This window comes from Anopheles ziemanni, chromosome 3, assembly GCF_943734765.1.
Source record: "Anopheles ziemanni chromosome 3, idAnoZiCoDA_A2_x.2, whole genome shotgun sequence".
In the NCBI taxonomy this organism is placed as follows: domain Eukaryota; kingdom Metazoa; phylum Arthropoda; class Insecta; order Diptera; family Culicidae; genus Anopheles; species Anopheles ziemanni.
The window spans coordinates 20,523,196-20,542,857 of NC_080706.1; the positions used below are offsets into that span (position 1 = coordinate 20,523,196).

At 47.7% G+C, this 19,662-nt stretch overlaps 2 protein-coding genes across 2 annotated transcripts; one reads left to right on the plus strand and one right to left on the minus strand.

The window, feature by feature from the left end:
* Positions 1 to 107: 107 nt before the first annotated feature.
* LOC131287986 (uncharacterized) lies at positions 108 to 1,002 on the plus strand. Its single transcript, XM_058317081.1, has 2 exons — positions 108 to 247; positions 323 to 1,002. Exons 1-2 carry the CDS (start codon positions 151 to 153, stop codon positions 952 to 954), a joined length of 729 nt encoding a protein of 242 aa, XP_058173064.1. The 5' UTR covers positions 108 to 150; the 3' UTR covers positions 955 to 1,002.
* Positions 1,003 to 3,376: 2,374 nt separating this feature from the next.
* Positions 3,377 to 11,532, minus strand: LOC131284311 (uncharacterized). Its single transcript, XM_058313166.1, has 8 exons — positions 10,490 to 11,532; positions 5,849 to 7,907; positions 4,713 to 5,047; positions 4,535 to 4,631; positions 4,252 to 4,458; positions 3,757 to 4,175; positions 3,503 to 3,686; positions 3,377 to 3,427 (listed from the first exon to the last, which is right to left on the minus strand). Exons 1-8 carry the CDS (start codon positions 11,530 to 11,532, stop codon positions 3,377 to 3,379), a joined length of 4,395 nt encoding a protein of 1,464 aa, XP_058169149.1.
* Positions 11,533 to 19,662: the final 8,130 nt, after the last annotated feature.

Here is a 19,662-nt window from a genome sequence, read left to right on the forward strand (position 1 = left end):
TTTTGAAAAACGAAAAAAAAGTAAACACTTTGTCCAGGAGACGCCCGCAACACAGCTGATTCTTTGTTATGGTTAACCATTTAAATCATAGTCATTTATCCCTGTGATCTGAACAGAACAACATCCTAAAACCAATCGGTGTAAAGTGAAATGGCCGAAAGCATTCCCTTTTCGAAGCAATTACGCATTGCAACGAGAGACATTCACAGTGTAAGCGATGCGCTTGTAAATGCAAAACTAGCCTTCGGTAAGTATAATCTCCACTTCGATTCGATGACAAATTATAATTTAACACAAATCTGATCTAAAATCGTTTCTCAAGCCCTCTACGATAGCCGAGTGTGGGCCGAAGGATTATTGATATTCTACGATGTGTTCAAGCACCTCGAACAGCGTGTTCCGGACGATTTCCTCCCACCGGTCCTCCACCGGTCCGCACAGTTCGAGCAGGATCTTCAGTTCTATCTGGGCGACGGGTGGAAAGAGCGACACACACCAAAGCCGGAAGTACGTGCCTACCTGGAGCATCTGCACCGGATTGAGCTGGAAAATCCAAACCTACTGCTGGCGTACGTGTACCATCTGTACATGGGGTTACTTTCCGGTGGTCAGATTTTGCAAAAAAGACGTTCACAGGGGCGGAGAATAAATCCGTTCCGGCGTGGGGAAGGATCGACAGAAGGCGCCGCCCTGACAACGTTCGAGGATCATAGCATCTACGAGCTGAAGCAACGCCTAAGGAAGGTGGTCGATGAGTTTGGTGTCCGGCTGGATGGAGAAACACGCCAACGGATGCTGGAGGAGAGTCGTAAAGTGTTCGAACTGAACAATACCATCATTCGGACAGTTCAGGGTGTGGAGAGGGCGAATGTACGCATAATTAAGTACGTTGCCGTTGCAATCATGGCGTTCATTGTAATGCAGTACCTTGTGAGAAGTGGCAAAATCTTTTAATGTTCGTCTCAATGCCGATTGTTTCTTTTATTTTCTGTAAGACCCTATATTGTGTGATATAGTGTTTTAAATGTTCGGACGTATTCATATTACAAACAAATTATTTACATTAGAGTTCATTAAAACAATCAACCTTCCAACACACAAAAAAAAACAAATTTGAGTTATTTTTTACGGAATAATATTTTTTTTTCTAATATTGCTTTGCCTCTCTGCTGGTCAGCAACTAATCGCGTACGCTTAGGAATTACATTCAAATAGACTCTAGAAAGGTGAACCCGTTTCGGCACAAGCACCGAAACGCGTACTCGTCTACCACGCCCACAATAGCACCCAAATATGTTTGCGATTATAGTTAATATCGTTTTCCCTGCTCCTAGTAACGTTCGATTCGTGCCGCTTATATATTTGGATTCATTTTTGTCACCTTTGTTTCAAAATCCGCTCGGAAGGAATATCTACACGCCTCCAAGCGAACCGGAGAGAAATCTCTTTCACGTTGCTTCAACTTCTGCATTCTACACATTTTTTGTTTAGAATTTTGGTTCTCGTCTTTTTCGTACCATTTTTTGAGATTATTTTCCACAAATAGTATTAGTTCTTTTCTTTTGTTACACCATTTGTGTGTTTGCTATTTGTTCGATCATCAGCTGATGATCGCGCTCGTTTGTGCGTCGTTGTTTCATTCTTTGTGTAGCTTTAACAAACTATATTTTTGAACGGTACCATAGACCTTGATTGTTGAAAAATTGAGAGGAACAACAATTACAAAAAAAAAACAAAATCAAAACAAAAAAATTGAAATACGATTACATTCAGCCATTACAAATAATGAAATTTGCGCTAGCTTTAGGTGTGTATCAGACAAACATCAGGTATGGGTGTATCATATACATACGTAACACGCGATCGTGATAATGTACAGAAAACAAAGGGGTTTATATACGTTAATTTCCCTCACTTCTCTCGTCCTTGCCCAGTTTTTAGGTGAAATCAATTCAACAAATTTTCTTTTCCTAAGGTTAACATCTTGTCTATACCCTATATTCCGTCTTCCAACACATTCTGTGTGAGTGTATACAACAGTTGTAGGTCTGACCCTTTCCGGTATAAATATCCCGTTTGCTAAAGTATCACATATCTCATCAAATCTTTCGTCCGAAGTAAATTCATAGCTACTCTACCCCCTACCATGTTTATGCTGGCTCTGCCGTAACGGGTCGTTGCGTGTCGTCCTTCGTCCAGGAAACGTTCCAGTGTGAAATCTACCAACCAGCTGTTCCACCGCGTGGCCGGACGGCGAACCGGAGAGAGACGGTGGGACTTCTTCTTAAAGTAAACCTTACCTAGCTAACGAGTGTCATAGATGATAAATGTATGGGACGGTGTGGCCCATTTCCTAAATGTCCTATATTGCAACAAAACAAAGTCCCTCCCGATCTCTGCTGGCAACCGCGTCGCGCATGAAAGAGCCGCTAGGATGTTGACGGATGCGTTTCCTGAACAGCGAAATTTTCCTATTTCAAGCTTCCTCTGCATCGCACGTGGTGGAGTAGAGGTGGTGGGTCGTTAGACGACGCTATAAAAGCAAACCTGCGCCCTCGTCAAACGGTTGGAAAGACCTCTGAACAACAAACCACTACCGACGAACAACAGAACAAATTGGGAACGTAGCAGTGGTAAAGGTGAGATTTAGAAAGTCAGAGAAAGGAATGTCCTTCTCGCTACAGTACGTAGGCGCCTCAGTTATCAGGTGATCAGGCCGAAAATCTGATCGATCAGCCAATCGATTTCCAGCGTAGGAATGTTTGCAACCGTAACATTTGGTAGGAATCGGTGAATGATATCGGAACGGATTTTCCCTAGACCCGGCTAGAGATTAAAATCAAGTATTATGAGTAATCCCGACACCGGAATACGTTTTGCTTTTTTTTCTCACACACCGGTCACCTTTCCACCCCGGGATGATCGTGATATCACGGTCTCTGTACACCGTTGTTGACAGTCGACAACAAACATCACCACCATCCTGAGCTGGATTAGGATGACTATCCAACGACTGCGAGGAGGGAAAAATAGCGATAGATAGATAGAGGGTGACAGGGAAAGGCACGATCATTAACGATCGCTAAATGTTTCCGAACGAGTAGCATGTGGTTCCCTTTCATAAAGATGCAACTGGTAGCAGTAGCAGTAGGTTTCCCTGGTAGTTCTTTGCTGTGTGGTAGTAAATGTTGAGGGGGCCAGCGACGGTCCCACAGCTTCGCTATTGCATTCGCGCAAGATTGTGGTCTTTCCCTCCTATCCCGTTTCCCAACATCGGCGGAGACACCGAGGGAAAGGATCTCCTTCACACCCGCCGCCACTCGCCGAGACTGTGTGTCGAACGTACTCACAATACTTGATTTTAAATGAGTCTTTCCTATGTTTCTATGGTAGGCCCCGTTAGTTTGGTCGCGTACACGTTGGCCACCTGGAAGTGGAGTAGAAAAATCGCTCGTTAGACAGGAAAGTTCGTAGGCAAAGCGGGGAAAAGTAAAGATCTTACCCGGTAGATCAGCTCGTACTGTTCCCGCGTTCGGACGGCACTGGCGCGGCCTCGTCGCACGTAGTACACGATCTGCGGCACATCCACCGTTCTGGGGGGAACTTCCAGCAGCCGGAGGGCGATATCACACGCCACCAGCGTACCGGTGCGTCCCGTCCCGGGTGAGCAGTGAACGGTCATTGGTCTGTAAAGGAAACCCCGATAAGTAACGCCTTCGATGCCAAATTCCCTTAGCCCAACTCAGTGACGCTTACCCCTGAGTTCGCTGAAGCGACTTGTGCTTGTCCATTGTGTTCGTGCCGCCGTTGCTGACGATACTCGTCGGTTCCTTGCCAGCCGTTCCATTGCTGGTGGCATTGTTGTTATTGTTGTTGTTGTTGCTACTGTCAGTTCCGTTTGCGGCGACCTGCGGTTCCGCCTTGCTGGGCGTCGCGTCGCCGTTCTCCTCCTCAGCAATGGTGGCAAACTCGGCCAGCTCCGAGGGTGAGAGCTTCAGATGCGTGCGCGCCTCCAGCAGCATACCGATGATGGACGATTCGTCGATCGGGACGCCCGTATCGGGCCACTGATACCAGAAGTGCATGACCTCCCGCAGGTTATTGCTCGGCCCGTGGCGCATATGCACCGTCGAGATGGTGTACTTTTCCTTGTTCTCACGGCTCTTCAATGTCAGCTGGAAATAGAATAAAAAGGACACCGCCGGACGCGGTTATAGGTGGGGACACTCTAAATCGGGCGCGTTATTCTACCTGGAAATCACCAAACGTGCGACTGTTGTCCAGCACTACCGACGGGGGTAGGTATTCGGCGCACTTCTCGACGCCATTCTCGCTCAGATCGGTCGCCATGATGATCACCTTGGAGTTTTGCTCCCAGATCATGCGCCAGAAGTCGTTGATCGTGTTCTCCATCGGTGCCTGGCAGGCAATGTAGTAGTTGGCCGAGTCTTTCGGGCCCTATAAAAGAAAAGGCACACAGGTATGAAGTAACCGTTCGCCGAAGAGCCCGTAATCTTTGGTTACTCGCGATTACCTTGACGAAGTTAGCATTGATGTACTCCGTCTTTTCGTCGTTATTCAAACGCTTCAAGTGGACACGTGTTTCTGGTAGTGGGACCACATTTGCGTACCTACCGGTGAAAGAAAAGATGAATTTAGTTACCATCCCGCTAAGACACACACTCACACGTGCTGGGTAAAAGTAAACCTACCGATTCTTATCTTCGCAACCTTCCGGCACCTCGTCGGCACGCGCCGTCACGTTCGGTATCTCCTTGAACTCGTCGTAGATGGCCGTCTTGTTTTGGATGATGTTCGCCAGCTCGGCCACCGACAATGGGTTGGTCTTGAAGTTTGGATCCTCGAAGGCGGAGTTGCCATACGAGCGCTTCGACATACGCGCCGTATTGCCCTTGCGGCGGACGCTGTTGTACACCGACACGTTGTCCAGGCTGTACGCGTCGAGCCCGACCGGTCGGCACCGCTGCCCGTATGAAACCTGGTTCTGGCGCTTGCGGAACACGATCTGCAACGGCGGATAGTACATCTAGATCAGCGCAAGCGTGCACCTGTCTGTCCGCGGATCGGAAGGGTTAGGAACCGGTATTTACACTATGTGCACGCGTTCATACTCGTTGTCCGGGAGGATTTAGGAGAAGGATGGAAAAGGAGTATAGGGTCGAGAAAATAAAGAAAAGTTTCCATCCAAGCAAACCGCACAAACGAACCATTTTTACAGGTGTTTGATTTAGAATGGCGAATGTTTAAGCTGACGCCATTGGGTTCCTTTATATATTCGAAGACTATAAAATGGGGAAATCAAAGATTTTGCCTATTTATAAATACTGCTTATTGTAAGCATAATGAAGTAATCTCTTCGATCGAATCCTGTTCTCATTTCACACAAGGCTCAAACCATTTAGTTCATAGTAAATATTATCTTGTGTTCTTTTTACAAGGTTTGTTAGTAAATGTAAATAAATAATCATGATATGTTGTATTATTTTAGTTAGAAAAAATATTATAAATCCTCACATCAACGAAAAGTAATCAATTGACATGGATTTTTGTTTTGGATTCTATCACACACATATCACCAACAGTCTGAAACTCATGAGAATTGTACACACCATAAATAAGAGGTTTGGAAAATCAGTAAAATAAAAACGCTGGTTAAAAAACACACGATATCCATCCCGTAAGGAGAATCCCGAAAAATAAACAGAAAAAAGGACAACAGGCTCATTCACTCGATCCTCGCTACCAAAAACACTTTCATACATCTGCACGCACGGATGCAGAGTAGCAGTAGGTGGTTCCTCCAGTGCACGGAATGGGCGGTACTTACGAAAGCCGCAATCAACAGCAGCACCACGATCACGCTCACAATGCTGGCCACAACGGCCACCACCACACTGTTGTCTCCTTCGGCCGCCGGTTCACCCGGCGATTGCTCCGTAGTGCCGTCAACCTGTTTCGGTTCACCAATCACTTCCGCCTTCGGTTGGCTCTGTCCCGGGCCTCCGTTGTTGTTGGACACGTTGTTCATGTCGATGTAGTCCTCCTCGGTGACCGATTCCTCCTCGGATAGTTCCGTCGTCGTCATGGAACGATCGATCGTGCGCCGTGTGGTGAACGCTTCGGAGGAAATACCAACCGCTCCCGGTTGGCCCGAAGATGTTGCGGCAGCAGTGGTCGTTGGAGTGGACATCGTCGTGCTGACTGTGATCGGCACCAGTGTTGTGGTGACAGTGTCGTACGCGTGCTTTTCATCCACCACGATCGGGACCTTACCAACGTCCTCGTCGGTCGCGTCCTCCGTGGTGGTGGTCACCTGGGAAATATCGGAACGCGCCGTGCTGGCCCCGGTGGCTAGCTGTCCAATCGAACCCTCCCCAGCATCTCGAGAGTCTTCCGTGTCAACGTTGTTCGAGAGTGTAACCGTGGAAAGATTTGGCACCACCGTGGTCATACTCGCCATGGTGGATACGGCCGATGTCTGGGACTCGGTACGATTCAGCAGGTTAAAGGATACCTCCGACGACTCCGTTGTGTCCTGGTCCAACGGTCTAGAGCCGGTAGTCTCCTGTCGCAGTGGTTGCTCACTGCTGGGACCCGAAATCATTGTGGTAGTGATAGCGACACTTGACGGTACCAAAGTTGTATCGCGCGCGGGTATATCGGTAGTCGTGAACGAGGAAGTGTCCTGTGTGGTCACAGGACGCCTCACCGGCATGGTGGTTGTAATTCTGGTAACCATCGTGGTCAGCGGCATCGGTGGAGTTGTTTGCTCGGTGCGCCTCAGAATTGGTGATGAAGGAGAGTACGTAGTCACGGGAACGTCCTCGAAGGCCATCCCGCTGGACGCAACCTGCGACGTGGTTGATGTCCGAACCATGGGTGTGTTACGATTCCTTACCGTTTCCGCACTTTCGTCAACATTTTCGCTAACCTCGTACGTGCGACGGGTGGTCGTTGGAACAACGTTGACACCCCCACCGACTACATCGTTTGTCATCGTCGTGGTACTGGAACGATCCTCAAAACCAAAGTCTTCCAGTTCCCCCGCACCCGCATCGATCGGCGGTTCCGGACGGGCTGATTTATCCGTCGATGGCACGAAGGTCGTGTCCACCACGTTCGCTTCCTCCGTCTCAGTACCGGCACCAGCGTCTCCCTTCGGTGCGACCTCCGTCACGACGGCAGTGAGTCGGTTCTCTTCACTCAGCACGTCGGCCCCTTCGACGTTCGGGACCTTGTTCGCGTAAACCCTTCGATCCTTACCCGCCGCCACCGACGCATCGTCCGACGCCACCGTCGAGCGCACGAACGAACTGTTCGCGAAGTCCGCCTCCTGCATGATCATCGCCCAGTCCATCAGCTGCTTGAGGGTGTTGTTGGCCACCACATTCTCGCCGGCATCGCGCACCACCTCGGTGCTCTCGCTCACGGCCTGCCCCGCGTCGGACTGTTTCCTCTCGACCATGCGCATCCCCGCCAGGGCCCACGCTGCCCCATTGATGTCGTTGTCCTCGGTCGTCTCCTCGTTCACCACGTCCAGGAACTTACCCTTCTTGGTGCGCGTTGGCACCGGTAAATCTGGTCCGGATTGCGTCTGATTACGGTTCACCTCATTCGATTCGAACTCGTACGTCGTAGTCTCGAGCTGCGATCGTTCCAGCGATTGCGAGCTGTTCGTCTCAATGGTTTCGTTCGCACGGATGCTATCAAGGGAAACAAAATCGTCCGATGCAACCGCTGCCGGTACCGTAGTGCTCGGTACCGACTCTTCCGTGCTAGCCTCGTTATTTTCAGCGAGATCTGACAATTCTTCACCGATGGCGGATGACGCGCTGCTTCCATTCAGTGCGATTCCGCCCTCCGAGAAGTTCGATGGGGATGAGTACCTACGGACGGTGGAAAAGAAAGTCAGTAACATCAACATTTACGTGAATGGGCCTAATCAAACATGAGCGAAAAGAAAAATAACTAAATTGAAACCATTCCCACTTTTCCGATAAGGGCAATCAATTTCTGATGCACTTATGGATGAAATTTTCTTCCCATCGGAGCATAAATGGGATCGTTTGATGGTTCATTTGGCAGAAACGGTAAATTCCCTCGATCGACAATTTACGTCTATATAAATAATTATAGGGTGTGCGGTTCGATTCGTTTATAGAAAAAAAAATGGAGAGTACATCGTTAAGATCCATGCCATCTTGTAGAAATTTCAACAATGCATCAGCTTTCTTACTTTAACCTTTAACTTTACATGGTTAGAAAGCATCATTCAATATAGTTTGCTTTAACGTCTTCTGTGCTGGAGAGTCAATCTACAACTCACTCAAGATCAAACAATTTTACAAGATTGAAGCTTTCGTATTGTTGTTGGTTTTACCTTGAAGGTAGTAAAATTACAAGATAACACCAACATTTGTTCTAGATAATATAAGGTTAATGGCGTCTGTACAACAAAAAATTATATAAAAGCAAGCATTCCTCTTTTATTTTCTAGAAACACAATTAAATGAATTACCATCTTTGAAAGGCTTTATTTAATTTTTTTAAAGTTTTCTCTAAATAATCAGACCTTTCGTACTATTTTTAATCATAAAAATCTTTCCATGCCAAGAATATTGGCCAATTAGATGAATTGAATTTCATCTGACACACTTTCCACAGCATTGACGCACAACAGGAAAAACTACCATAACAAAAAAAAACCCATCGGGACCAACAGACCTTACATCCAGCACGCAATAGAAACACCGCGCAAAAACAAACCTAAAATAAATTACAACAATAAGAAAAAAAACCCACAACACCTCCGAATCGATCGAACGGATCGAAAGAAAACTAAACTTTCCCGAAAACTCTCGGCCACCGTACAGGTGGTGGGAAAGTTTGGTTTTACTATACGCCATTTTCTCCATCCTTCAGTGCCCAAACATAAATAAAGTGTGCCACTAATGGACCACCGGACACCGTGGAGTGGCGGGAGGGGCTCGCACAAGAAGGGTAGCAAAGTCGAGGTAGGCCAACGAAAAACATAAATAAATCGACATTGTACTAGCGGAGATAAGTCAGCCGACATGCGAACCAATGAGGAAAGAGAAGCCCTCCTCCCGTGTCTAACCACGAACACAAGAACAACGGAAATTAGTTCAACCACAACAAAACAAAAAAAACTCAAAAAAGAAACGTTCACACTTGCACGCGTGGCGCCGGTGTGTGGTGTGCTAAATTTTATCATAATTTCAATTCATTTTCAATCCACCCGACGCAATGCACGGCACGAAAAAAAAAGGAGAGATCAAACAGATCGCGATCGCCGGATAAAGGAGCATGCTATATCGTCGCTGGAAGGAAAACGAGATCAAAGATGAGGGGGGAACGATTGGGGAGGGTAGATGCACATACCACAACCTGAAAATGGTGCCAAAAGTGGCAGCATCGAAATAAAATTGTTGATATAAAGGAAAGAAACGAAGAAGAACACTGAGTGAACAATTTAGATCGCATCGAACAATAGGATCGAGGGAAATATCGAACGCGAGAGAAGAAGAGCGGGAATCGCGGAAGCAGCACGAAAAACCTGCCCGAACGTGTGGTGAAAATTGGTCGGAAAATCAGGGCTGATTGAGAAATTGGCCACCTGATGTATGCGCGCCGGTGGGGCACCGATAACGATTAACGGACGGGCGCGGATCGGAAAGCACTCAGCGTGGAACGAGGCGAAATGCTGGAAGCGGTGTAAATTTGATGTGTTGTACCGGTTGCACGAAGAGGTTTGCAGCATCCAGCTCACGTTCCTCCGGGGAGGAACGGGGGGGTGGGAGGGTGGTAAATATGGATGCCCAAAATCCCACCTCATTCCTCATTCTTTCTTCGCTCGGCGAACAGACGAATCAGATTGCTCGCCGATCGATTGGAGTCAATAATTTTCACACAAATCTTCATCTCGTTTTTTTTTTACTTCGGGAGTGAAATTATCTTTGTCCAGAGGCGTCGCCGGAATAATACCTCAAGCGAAGGCCACTTAGAAGGGTGTAAGGTGTGCATTTTTCCCCCTCCTCGAAATTTTCAAACACCAACATGAGGTTTTCCTTTCCACCGAGTGCGCGCAGAATCGAGGCCACGCGCATACGCAACCTGCATGGCCGCTCACATCTCGTGCGTTCGGTTTCGAGAGGAAATGAAATTAGATGATCATTGTTGTTGCTTGCCGCGGACCGCCGGCATTACCGGCCAACCATACGGCCAAGTAACGGTGGTCGATGTTTATAATCGTGCTGGCTGAACCAAGGCGCCTCCTCTGCCGGTTAAACTAGGCCGCACTGGGAAGCTCGGAACACATTGGTCAAGAAGCAATCCATCATTAAATGCCCGCCCCAAAACCGCGTCTTCTGGTGGCTTCCCTCACTCTCCCCCTGATTAAAACGAGACCTTATTGTTATCTCCGGACTGTGCGCCGCTGTTCACTTACCTACTTAAGTCGAACCGCTCGGTTTCGGCGTCTTCGTCCACGCTGACGCTTGCGGTGAGATTTGCGCCACCTGTGCTGACGTCCGGGCGCACCGTTTCGACCTCCGACTGGTCGCTTTCAGGTCGCTCGGTACCGCTATCCACGGTGGCGTCGGTGCTGACCTCGTCGGCGGTTTTGGGGTCTTCGGGAACGGTTTGTGCCGTGGAATTAACGAGTTCCGAGACGGCCGGCACTTGGCGTACTTCATTAGTTTCTCCGAGCGGCTGGCTTTCGCCACTCGAGATCGACTGTGAGGCAGCCACCGACTCGCCGGACAGCTCCGCTTCCGATGTTCTCAGTTCATACGAACCAGATGAACCACTTGCGCTGGCGCTGGAGACACTTTCCGATTCTGGTTCACCGGCTTGAACCGGGGCAACCGTTGGCGTCGGTGTGGTGATTTCGTTAGCGACAACCGATTCGGTGGGTACGGCGGTCGAATCTTCCCTGTCCTCCGAAACATCCGATTCCGATAGTTGGCTGCTCGCACCGGAAGCACTCGAGCCCTGTTCGGCGGTCGAACGGGACATCAGGCTCGCACCGTCATCCTCCGAAGCGCTAGGGCCTGAGGCCTGGGACTCTTTTGTCTCTTGCGCGGACGATGGCGGTAGTGTCGTCACCTCGTTGCCATCACTGCCATTCGACTGCTGTTCACCGGTTTCCGAAAGGGACGCCATGGTGTCCTCACTCTCGGACACACCCGAACCGGTGGAGATCCCCTCGGACGTCGCGCCGTCGATCGGGAACTGCTCGAACCGATCGTTTGGTCGTGGTGGAGTTGTCGCCACCTTGCTCGTCGGAACGACCATTGTCGTCGTCATCTCCGCTTCCTCGTTCGGCGTCGGGACGCTCGTGGTAGACTCTTCCGCCTGCCGTCGCACTATCACACGACCCTGGACGGGGGCCGTTTGGCAAAGGAACACTATGCAGGCCGCTAGGGCCGCTATCGCTAGCAGGCGCGCCATTCTGGCTGACGCTTTTTGGTCGAACGCTAGCTCTAACATTCGACTACTGGTCGGAAGGGAAGCGGTTGCTGCTTCCGAAAGCTCCGGTCCCGGTAGGGCGGTTTTCACAAAAACTCTACTCTAAAGTCTGATGCAGCAGCATTCGGGGGGATGCTGAACATTCTTTCTTCCCTCTTGAGCCTCTCCCTTCCTTCGGTTTCACTCGCCACTAACTTGTTGGAAATTCAAATCTGAAAATGAGAAGAAGAGAAAGTATTGATTAGTTCTAGAAATCGTGAGTCTCTTTATACGAAAAGCATAACTTCATCGGTTCCTCCCGGTTTGGTTCCCGGCTCGTTTCTACCAGTTTATTTCCAGCCCATTCATCTCCTTTATGAAAATACCGAGTTCAATGGTTCGATCGGTCGAACCATTTTCTCTTATGTCAATGCTTCACGCCTCCCATGACGAAAGCACCCCGCGCATAGTCGCTCATCAAGCACCGCATAACATTTATTTACATCCGTGCGAAAGTAAAACCACGGACGGTCGCGATGGTTACACCATGGGCTGCTTGCGCGAGCTTCGACGAGCAACATCTTCTTCATCTTTGGAGAAACAAACATCCCCGCTCGATCGATGTCCATTCACTCGGATCCCCCTCGACATGGTAATGGAGATGGCTTCGTCTCTTCTGCCGGTTGTAGGGAAGGACGCAAAAACGCCGCAATCAATTAACGATACACAGTGTCCACGGTGCACCAGTTCCCTTGCACCCGACTTTCACTCTCGCCATTATGGTGACCATGGGAAGGGCCTACGAGCGAGCGTTGGCAGTAATGTTTAATCTCCTGTCCCCCAAGATGGCCCCGTCCCGGAGGTGCACACCACGCACACCACGGTCGATTGATGAACCTCCGATCGCTGCGGAAAGTCAAAGCCCTTCCTGAGGCTTTGCACCGTAAAGGGTTCGGGTGACGAGCGCTGGGCTTCGCCGTAACGTAGCGCTGTTTGACTAACCGGTTACGAGATGCAACACTTGTTAAGGCGTGTCCAGGGTTTGTCGCACGTTAGGTGCCGGTGTTGCGTTAGCAGCTCCACTGTAAACCGGATGTCGGTAACATGATCACGGACATCCGAGACATGGTAACGTTCGGCAAGCAGGTGGGTTCGTCGTCAAGTTCAAGCGGGTTGTTTAAACCCTGGATGAACTTCATGCATCGCGACGCCGTCTCACAACTCAACACCGATGTCCCTGAACGGTTTCAACGTGACTGTTTCTGGACATTGGTACAATTTTGCTCCGTACTTGTAGTTCTCTTCTGTCACCGTGTTTCATTGATCAAATAAGGCGACATATTTGGAGCACGAGCAATTCCGTCGAAGAGCGAAGATGAAAATGGAGCCACTTTTCAAACAACTTTGACGCCGACAGCAGCAACCAAAGATCATGGTCCCCGTTCCGGTATCTAACGTTGGTTGCAAACAGGAAAAAGAAAACCGAAGTTGATGACATGCGATGACTCAGCCGGATTGGGCCGTACATCATACACGAAAATGTTAAAACCTTCGCCACCCCGTGGTGGAAATCTGTGCGTCGCGTGGTGCGGAAAATTAACGGCCTCCGGGACACAGCGGGAAATAGAGAGGCAAAGAGAGAGACTGGGGACAAGCGTTGACAGGAGTGCCGTGGTTTCAGCTCAACTTTGCCAGAAAATTCGCCACCATTTGCGAACACGTTTTTTTGCGCCCCCACCCCGCCCATGTCATTTGGGGGATCATTTTTATATATTTTTTCCCCACCGGATGGCGTTGATTTTGTTATTCTACCCTGTTGCCTTTCCATTTTCATTTGTTCCTCTGTTGGTTGAGTCGGTTGTGTGTTTTTTCTTTCTTTTTTGTTGGTGAAATTTTCGACACCAATTTTCATTCATTCATTTTCATTTGGGCGCGCGGGCGGCCGCATCGAAGCGTGAACGAAACTCGATTCTATTCCCCCCCCACCACCACCCGCCTCGAAAGACGTTTGGGCCGCCCAAGGTAAGCCAGACAAAAGGGTCCCCAGAAGTACGCGGGATGTAATGAGTTCCGGCGTTTTGCTTTTTTCGATCGACCAAGATCGCACCGCAATTGCAGGAACTGGATGGTTTTGGAATGTTTATGACGCGCCATAGATCAAAACACGGCGTGTACCTGTGCCCCGAACGGCTCAACTGGAAATAACCCACCCCCTTCTCACTGCCAAGAAAAAGGTAGGAACACAAAATGAAAAGCCCAACTGCAGATAATGCATTGGCCTGCTTCTGGCATCCCTTCTTGAGTCTGCGGCGATAGATGGGCATCGTTAGGTTGGTTTTTCATTTGTGGTGATCCACATCTTCATTACCTGGCCCCCGGTAGGACGGACAGGCACGGGTTCGTCAGCAAGCAATAGAATTCCCAGCAGGGTGGAAACGATACGATCGGGAAGTAAAGCTCGAGTAAAAGTGGTTCCGGCGTTCCGTAGACCCTTCCCTTGAGATGTGTAAGTTTATGACTTCAGTGGCACAAGTTGTTGTATGTCTTTGAGCCCTTTTGCCATACCTTCCCACCAAAACCAGGGACAATCAGACGGAGAGCGACAATCCACTTACAACGAGCTGGCCGCGACGAGTAGATCACATAAGCCACTCAAGACATATCTCAAACCAGTTCACCGGAAACATTGCTCTGGACGCTTGCCAAAGCAAACAACGCGTGCAGCGGATCGAGTAATTTATCACCTCGGCTGGCCGGGGTGGTCCGGTGAAACTGTGCTACATCTTTTGGAGAGCACAATTTTCTACAAACACTTTAGGTCGCACAAGTGCGCACCGGGGAAAATTAATACATTTAAGAAATAAAAACTACGCAAACGGTAAAGAAAACCAACAGCCGGTTGGAAAGGGTTCGTTTTTTGATGTGCACTATTTTTCCTCCCTCCATCTCCCACACCCAAAAGCCACCCGAACGGTATCAAAACCAATCGGTCGTCGGATGCTACCGAATTGGCACCCCGAATTGGAAACTACTTATTATAGGCCCATTTAAAAGCCAGTTTGGCTGAGGCTGCGTGTTGCGGAGCTAATGTTTTTTGCTTTTCCCATCTGTTACTGCTTGCTGGGTTTTTTTTGTCGTTTTCCCCACCATATCCACTCCACCAAAGGGCGATTACAAAATTCTCACCCAATGCGTATATTGCAAGGGCTCCGGAACGTCACGAACCGATCGCGGATGGTGATGGTAGCTCGGATCGATGGGTTGTAGTAATTCAATTTTCACCTCGCGCTGGCTGCAAATTTTCATCCGTAGTGCCCTCAATGTTGCCAACGGCGTCGAGGCTTTCCTTTCCTTGGACCGAGCGCTTTCGGGTGAGTGGTGCAATCCATTATTAATTTCCGACCATCAACGCAAGCCGCCGATCGACGACGACGGCGACGATGCGGCCTAATGGCTTCGGGGACCGTGTATGCCCACAAACAAATAGCAAACGTTCGTAGCAGTCAGTCCCACGGTCGCATGTAAGGCGTAAAATTGGGTGAGAAACAAAAGTGAAAATTCAATTTGGAAATTATTGGAGAAGCCATTTCGATAGCAAATTGGCATCACACCGCTTTGCCGCTCGGTGACGATATTGCAGTGTGTATGGAGAAGCAATAGGCGGAAAGATGAAGGGATTGTTGAGAAATGATCCTCGACTTGGAGTTTGTCAACTATATCTGAAAGTTTGGTGGTTCCGCACTCAAAACCGTTTGGAGCCAGCCATATTAATTGGTAACGACCAGCGTAAAGGTTGTCAAATCTTTCGAACCGACTATAATTTATGATTTTGAAATTTACCCGAAATTTTGATTAACATTTCGTAAAAATCTATTTCCAACAATTTCCTCATTGCTACTCTTTCTCAAGAACACCTATTTATTCATAAAACCATTTTTATTATTTTCACAAGCCCCATGTGGCATTGTTTCATATCGACTTTGTTCCACATGTCTCTTCATTTCGATAATCAAGCGGTGAGCATTTCGAATCTTTCGAAATCTACCGGTTGGATTAAATAACAGTTTTCTCTCGTCAATAATGCATGGCATGCAGATGACTTCCAACGGAAAATGGTGTCGTAAAAGTACCGCTCGGTGAGGACAATTCTCGAACTAAATTCGCTTGAAAGCCTTTTATTGCTCGTGTTGTAATAGATATCTCACAGCAAGCCAGAAGATTACAGTTGCTTCACAATGATATTCCTGCTTTAAAAGTAACATTCCTCTAATTTAAATAATCAAAAAATAAATAGCAAAAATTATTATGTTGTTTATGTATATAAATGGGGTTATGTTGGGGTATGAAAAATGTTAAAACGTAAGAAAAGTTCAAAATAAATAATGTAAGCCATCTAACTTGTACCTAAGCTGTGAATAAAAAGGATAAAATGCATCGACCTAATCGAGTTTTAGCCTATAAAATGGTGAAAAACATAAAAGTGATTAACAAAAACACATGATATCTTCATGTTAGCCACGCTCTCATTGCATATCCCTTTGGCTATTAACCGTGTCGATCGACGTAGGACAGTGTTGGCGATTAAGAGCAATCATTGCCCTGATGATTATGACGGTGCAACGCTCAAAGTTGTTTTTCTTTTTATTTTGTTTTTAAGAACTGCATTCTGGTGACACAGTTTTATGAATATCATCTTTTTACCCCCTTCTTTGTGCTGCTCCGTTTCGAAACAAAGAGAACATACAAAGTAACGGAAATAACGCCCATCGTGTAGAACTCGTAAAAAAACACACAAACATACATTTTCTTAGTGAGTCAAAGCACAGTTGGATCGTTCGCTGGAAGGTTTTCAAATTCCATCCGCCTGACCAGTCTGGTAAGGGCGGTGGATGCAAAGATTGATTCATCCATGCACGAAAAAAGAGCCCGCCGACAATGAACTGATCAGCTCTAGCAGATTGAAACGTACAAAGGAACGAAACTAACCGCTCTATAATTTACCGATCCAGAGTTTGAATGGATTTTCAATTAGGCGTCGTTTTGATTGTAATTTGAGAATGATTGATGGTTCTGCGATTTATTACCTTTTCATAGTATAACCAGTACCTGGAAGCTAAATTGGTATCTCAATTTCTGATCTACAAATAAAAAGGGGATGGCAAATTTAAAGTATGATTTGTTAGTTTCCCAGGAATCCCAAAAATCTAATACCTTTCAATTTGAAGATCAATTTCTAGCAATCGATAGATAATAGTTGACCTGTTTCCCTCGATATCTAGCGATGCACCAAACACAACCGAGGGGTTGTGTCAGTCTAAACAGTTATCCTTGAACTTTCAACAGCACGGTACGCGTCCTGAATGCCAACCAACGCCGAATGCAAACAGTATGCATGCAAATGCAACGGTCACCGACGGTATCATAACGGACGGCGTTGTCGGATCGATACGAGAGCCACAAATAAAAACAGGCACCAAAACAAAAACAGAAGGGAAAAACTAAAACCAGATGGTCCGTTTTCAATGTCACACAATGGATAACGGAGCGCATAAGGCAGTTCGAAGTACCGAAAGTGGTTCTTAAGCAGATCGTGTGGTAAAGTGTTGAAAGCTAGTCCCCAACACAGCAAACGAAATATGCAAAACTCAACCGGATAAGCAATCATCTCTCCATACACATACGACGAAGCATGGTTGATCACCTCGAAAGGTTCGTTTAACCTGAAGTCAGGTGTTACACAGCATCGTCGGTGTTCCGGTCCTTCTCTTCGATGTCGATCGATCCGGCAGATATTGGCAAGCGCAATGCCGGAGGCGTCACGATACGTCAATGAACGCACTCTCGTCGCCAAGACGTCAAAGTGGATGACATTGACATTGGCAGTTCGCAGGGGCACTACTGAAACCGTACACTAAGCGGTGGAAACGGATGAAGAAGGATACCAAACCGGTGCTAGCACGGACCAGTTTTCTGTCCGAACCGTTGGAATGTTTCGATCCGAACTGATCGCGAAGGGTTCGCGGAGCATATGGTGAATTGAAAAAAGGCAACCAAAAGCTGTCACCTGTTAGCATTCCATTCGGTGACCACCGTATGGCCGCTCCACTTATGGTTCGGTTCCAAAGGTAGGTACGAAACTCGCGTGACCAGAACGTGCCAATGGTTCCACCGTGCGAAAGGCTTCCCTATATACAACGTAGTACTCGTGCCAGTGAAAGTACCCCAATTATTAATAATGCACCGTCCGTCAGGCACCCCGGCCGATTCTGCAGATCTCCCCCTTCCGGTGCGTGGACTGTAAATTGTGGCACGTTTGTTGTACATGGGACAGAGTTCCACGTGGGTAACGCACTCGACCGAAAGAGAAAGGATTATCCCCGGCCACCGGAATCGATATCACGTCGAAACGAAAGTGCCTACGCCGCGTGTTTATGACACTGAAGTGTTGCGGTTGAATAAGCATACTGGTGTTGACTGGCCGTAACCCAAATTTGGGGAGAGACCGCTTCCACCAATCCGTGCGTGTAACTGTGGTGCCTTTTGCTTCCTGTACCATTTCCGAACAAATTCAAATTGATGCTCATCTGCCCCCGGCCAGGACGCAACATTAATGCGAGAAAACAAATAAATACACTACCATTTTTACCTTACTTATGAATCGTGCTTTTAAAAGCCGAAGGTTGTTGGTATGTCTCCGCTCGCTGTTTAGTCGATAGTTACGTCGGAGTGTTTCTTTTTTTTACAATTTTCGTCTTGCACCAGGTCGCCATGGTGCTGACCTTCAATCGCGAACGACAACACCGGTTCTGGTCGTCGCTCCGAGCTTTTGAACGCTTGAGGAAAAATAGACGGAAAATATTTGACGTAAAACGCACAAGGGAAGCAGAACGGAAGGAATGGGTTGAATATGGGAAATGACTGACGTGCAGCGTAGTTTAGAACCTACACGCCTATTCAACAATGTGTTTGATTTCATTAAACAAAACGAAATCGAGTGTATACTTTGCGAAAAAGTTGGATACATAGAGCAGCAAGAGTGAAGAAATAACGGTGATGCCAATATGAACAATTTATTCACAATGCGCCACACACCTACATCGGAGCAGCATGCAAATGTACCAACAACCGGGATTGCATGGACGACACGTGTATTTTGTTGAAAAAGAATTCTCTTTTTTTCCACTTCCACTCGACTTCCACGACCAACTGTGATACCCACGTTTTTTGTCCAGAGGCAAAAATGCATCAATGACTACAGCAAAGTAAACAGTTCTCGACCGTGGAACGTGACTATTGAAATGATTGGGCAAACACAGGCTCACGGTTGCCCAGACAACTTGGAGAACTGGTTACAGGCCACCAGATAGACTGGGTTGTGAATGCTAATAATCTATTAAAATGTATTCATTCGTGTTTTGAGAGGCGATGAGTGGGAGATTTAGTAAAGACTTTGCAAGAAGACAACTAATGGTTTGTGAATATCTGAACATAAAAGGCATAATTTAGGCATGAGCTTTAATCACATCTGAAATAGAAACTAATAGGTATCGATATCCTTTTAACAACAACGATGCGGGGGTATGATTATACTACATTTTGAGGTCTCTTGTCTATCTTTGGCCTATTCTATAACGAAGACTGTAGATGAACATAATGATCCACCTCTACTTATATGTAGCTGGTTCTCATTAGTTAAGATCGTTGCCAGACCTACTGCGTTCCAATGGCCTAAGAATTATGCGTTTCTTAGAAAGAACCTTCAATCAGCTGGCAAGTAATTCCAAGCCAATCTCGTTGATCAGGCCACACTTTGAGACCGTAATTAACAGCATCGGCATCGGTTAAGTCAGCCGATGGAGTTAAAAGCGCCTGGTGCGGCACGGCATCACACCGCGCATCCATCAAGAGCTCCACGCGCATCGTAATTGCACGCACAATTACGACTGTTGACCCTGATTAGTCGCTTAGCTGCGATCAAACAGAAACGGCCGGCTTTAGATGCGGGAACCCGCGCGGCCATGGAGGTCCAACGAGTCAACGCACTTTGTTTGCGCCCCACCTGCATCGACTGCAGCTGACCTAGAATGCAGACGTATCCAGCCTGACCTTCGCTGGCAAACCGCTGGCGCAAAACGCAGAACCCCCAATGCAATGCACCCGCACGCTTCACGT

Excerpts from the sequence above, each read along its gene's own strand:
- LOC131284311 (XM_058313166.1), bottom strand. The coding sequence starts at position 11,532 with ATGTTAGAGCTAGCGTTCGACCAAAAAGCGTCAGCCAGAATGGCGCGC. Across the intron at positions 4,632-4,712 it reads GGTTGCGAAGATAAGAATCG|GTACGCAAATGTGGTCCCAC; the intron begins GTAGGTTTACTT and ends TTTCACCGGTAG. Across the intron at positions 3,687-3,756 it reads TCGCTTCAGCGAACTCAGGG|ACCAATGACCGTTCACTGCT; the intron begins GTAAGCGTCACT and ends TTTCCTTTACAG.
- LOC131287986 (XM_058317081.1), top strand. The coding sequence starts at position 151 with ATGGCCGAAAGCATTCCCTTTTCGAAGCAATTACGCATTGCAACGAGA. Across the intron at positions 248-322 it reads AAATGCAAAACTAGCCTTCG|CCCTCTACGATAGCCGAGTG; the intron begins GTAAGTATAATC and ends TCGTTTCTCAAG.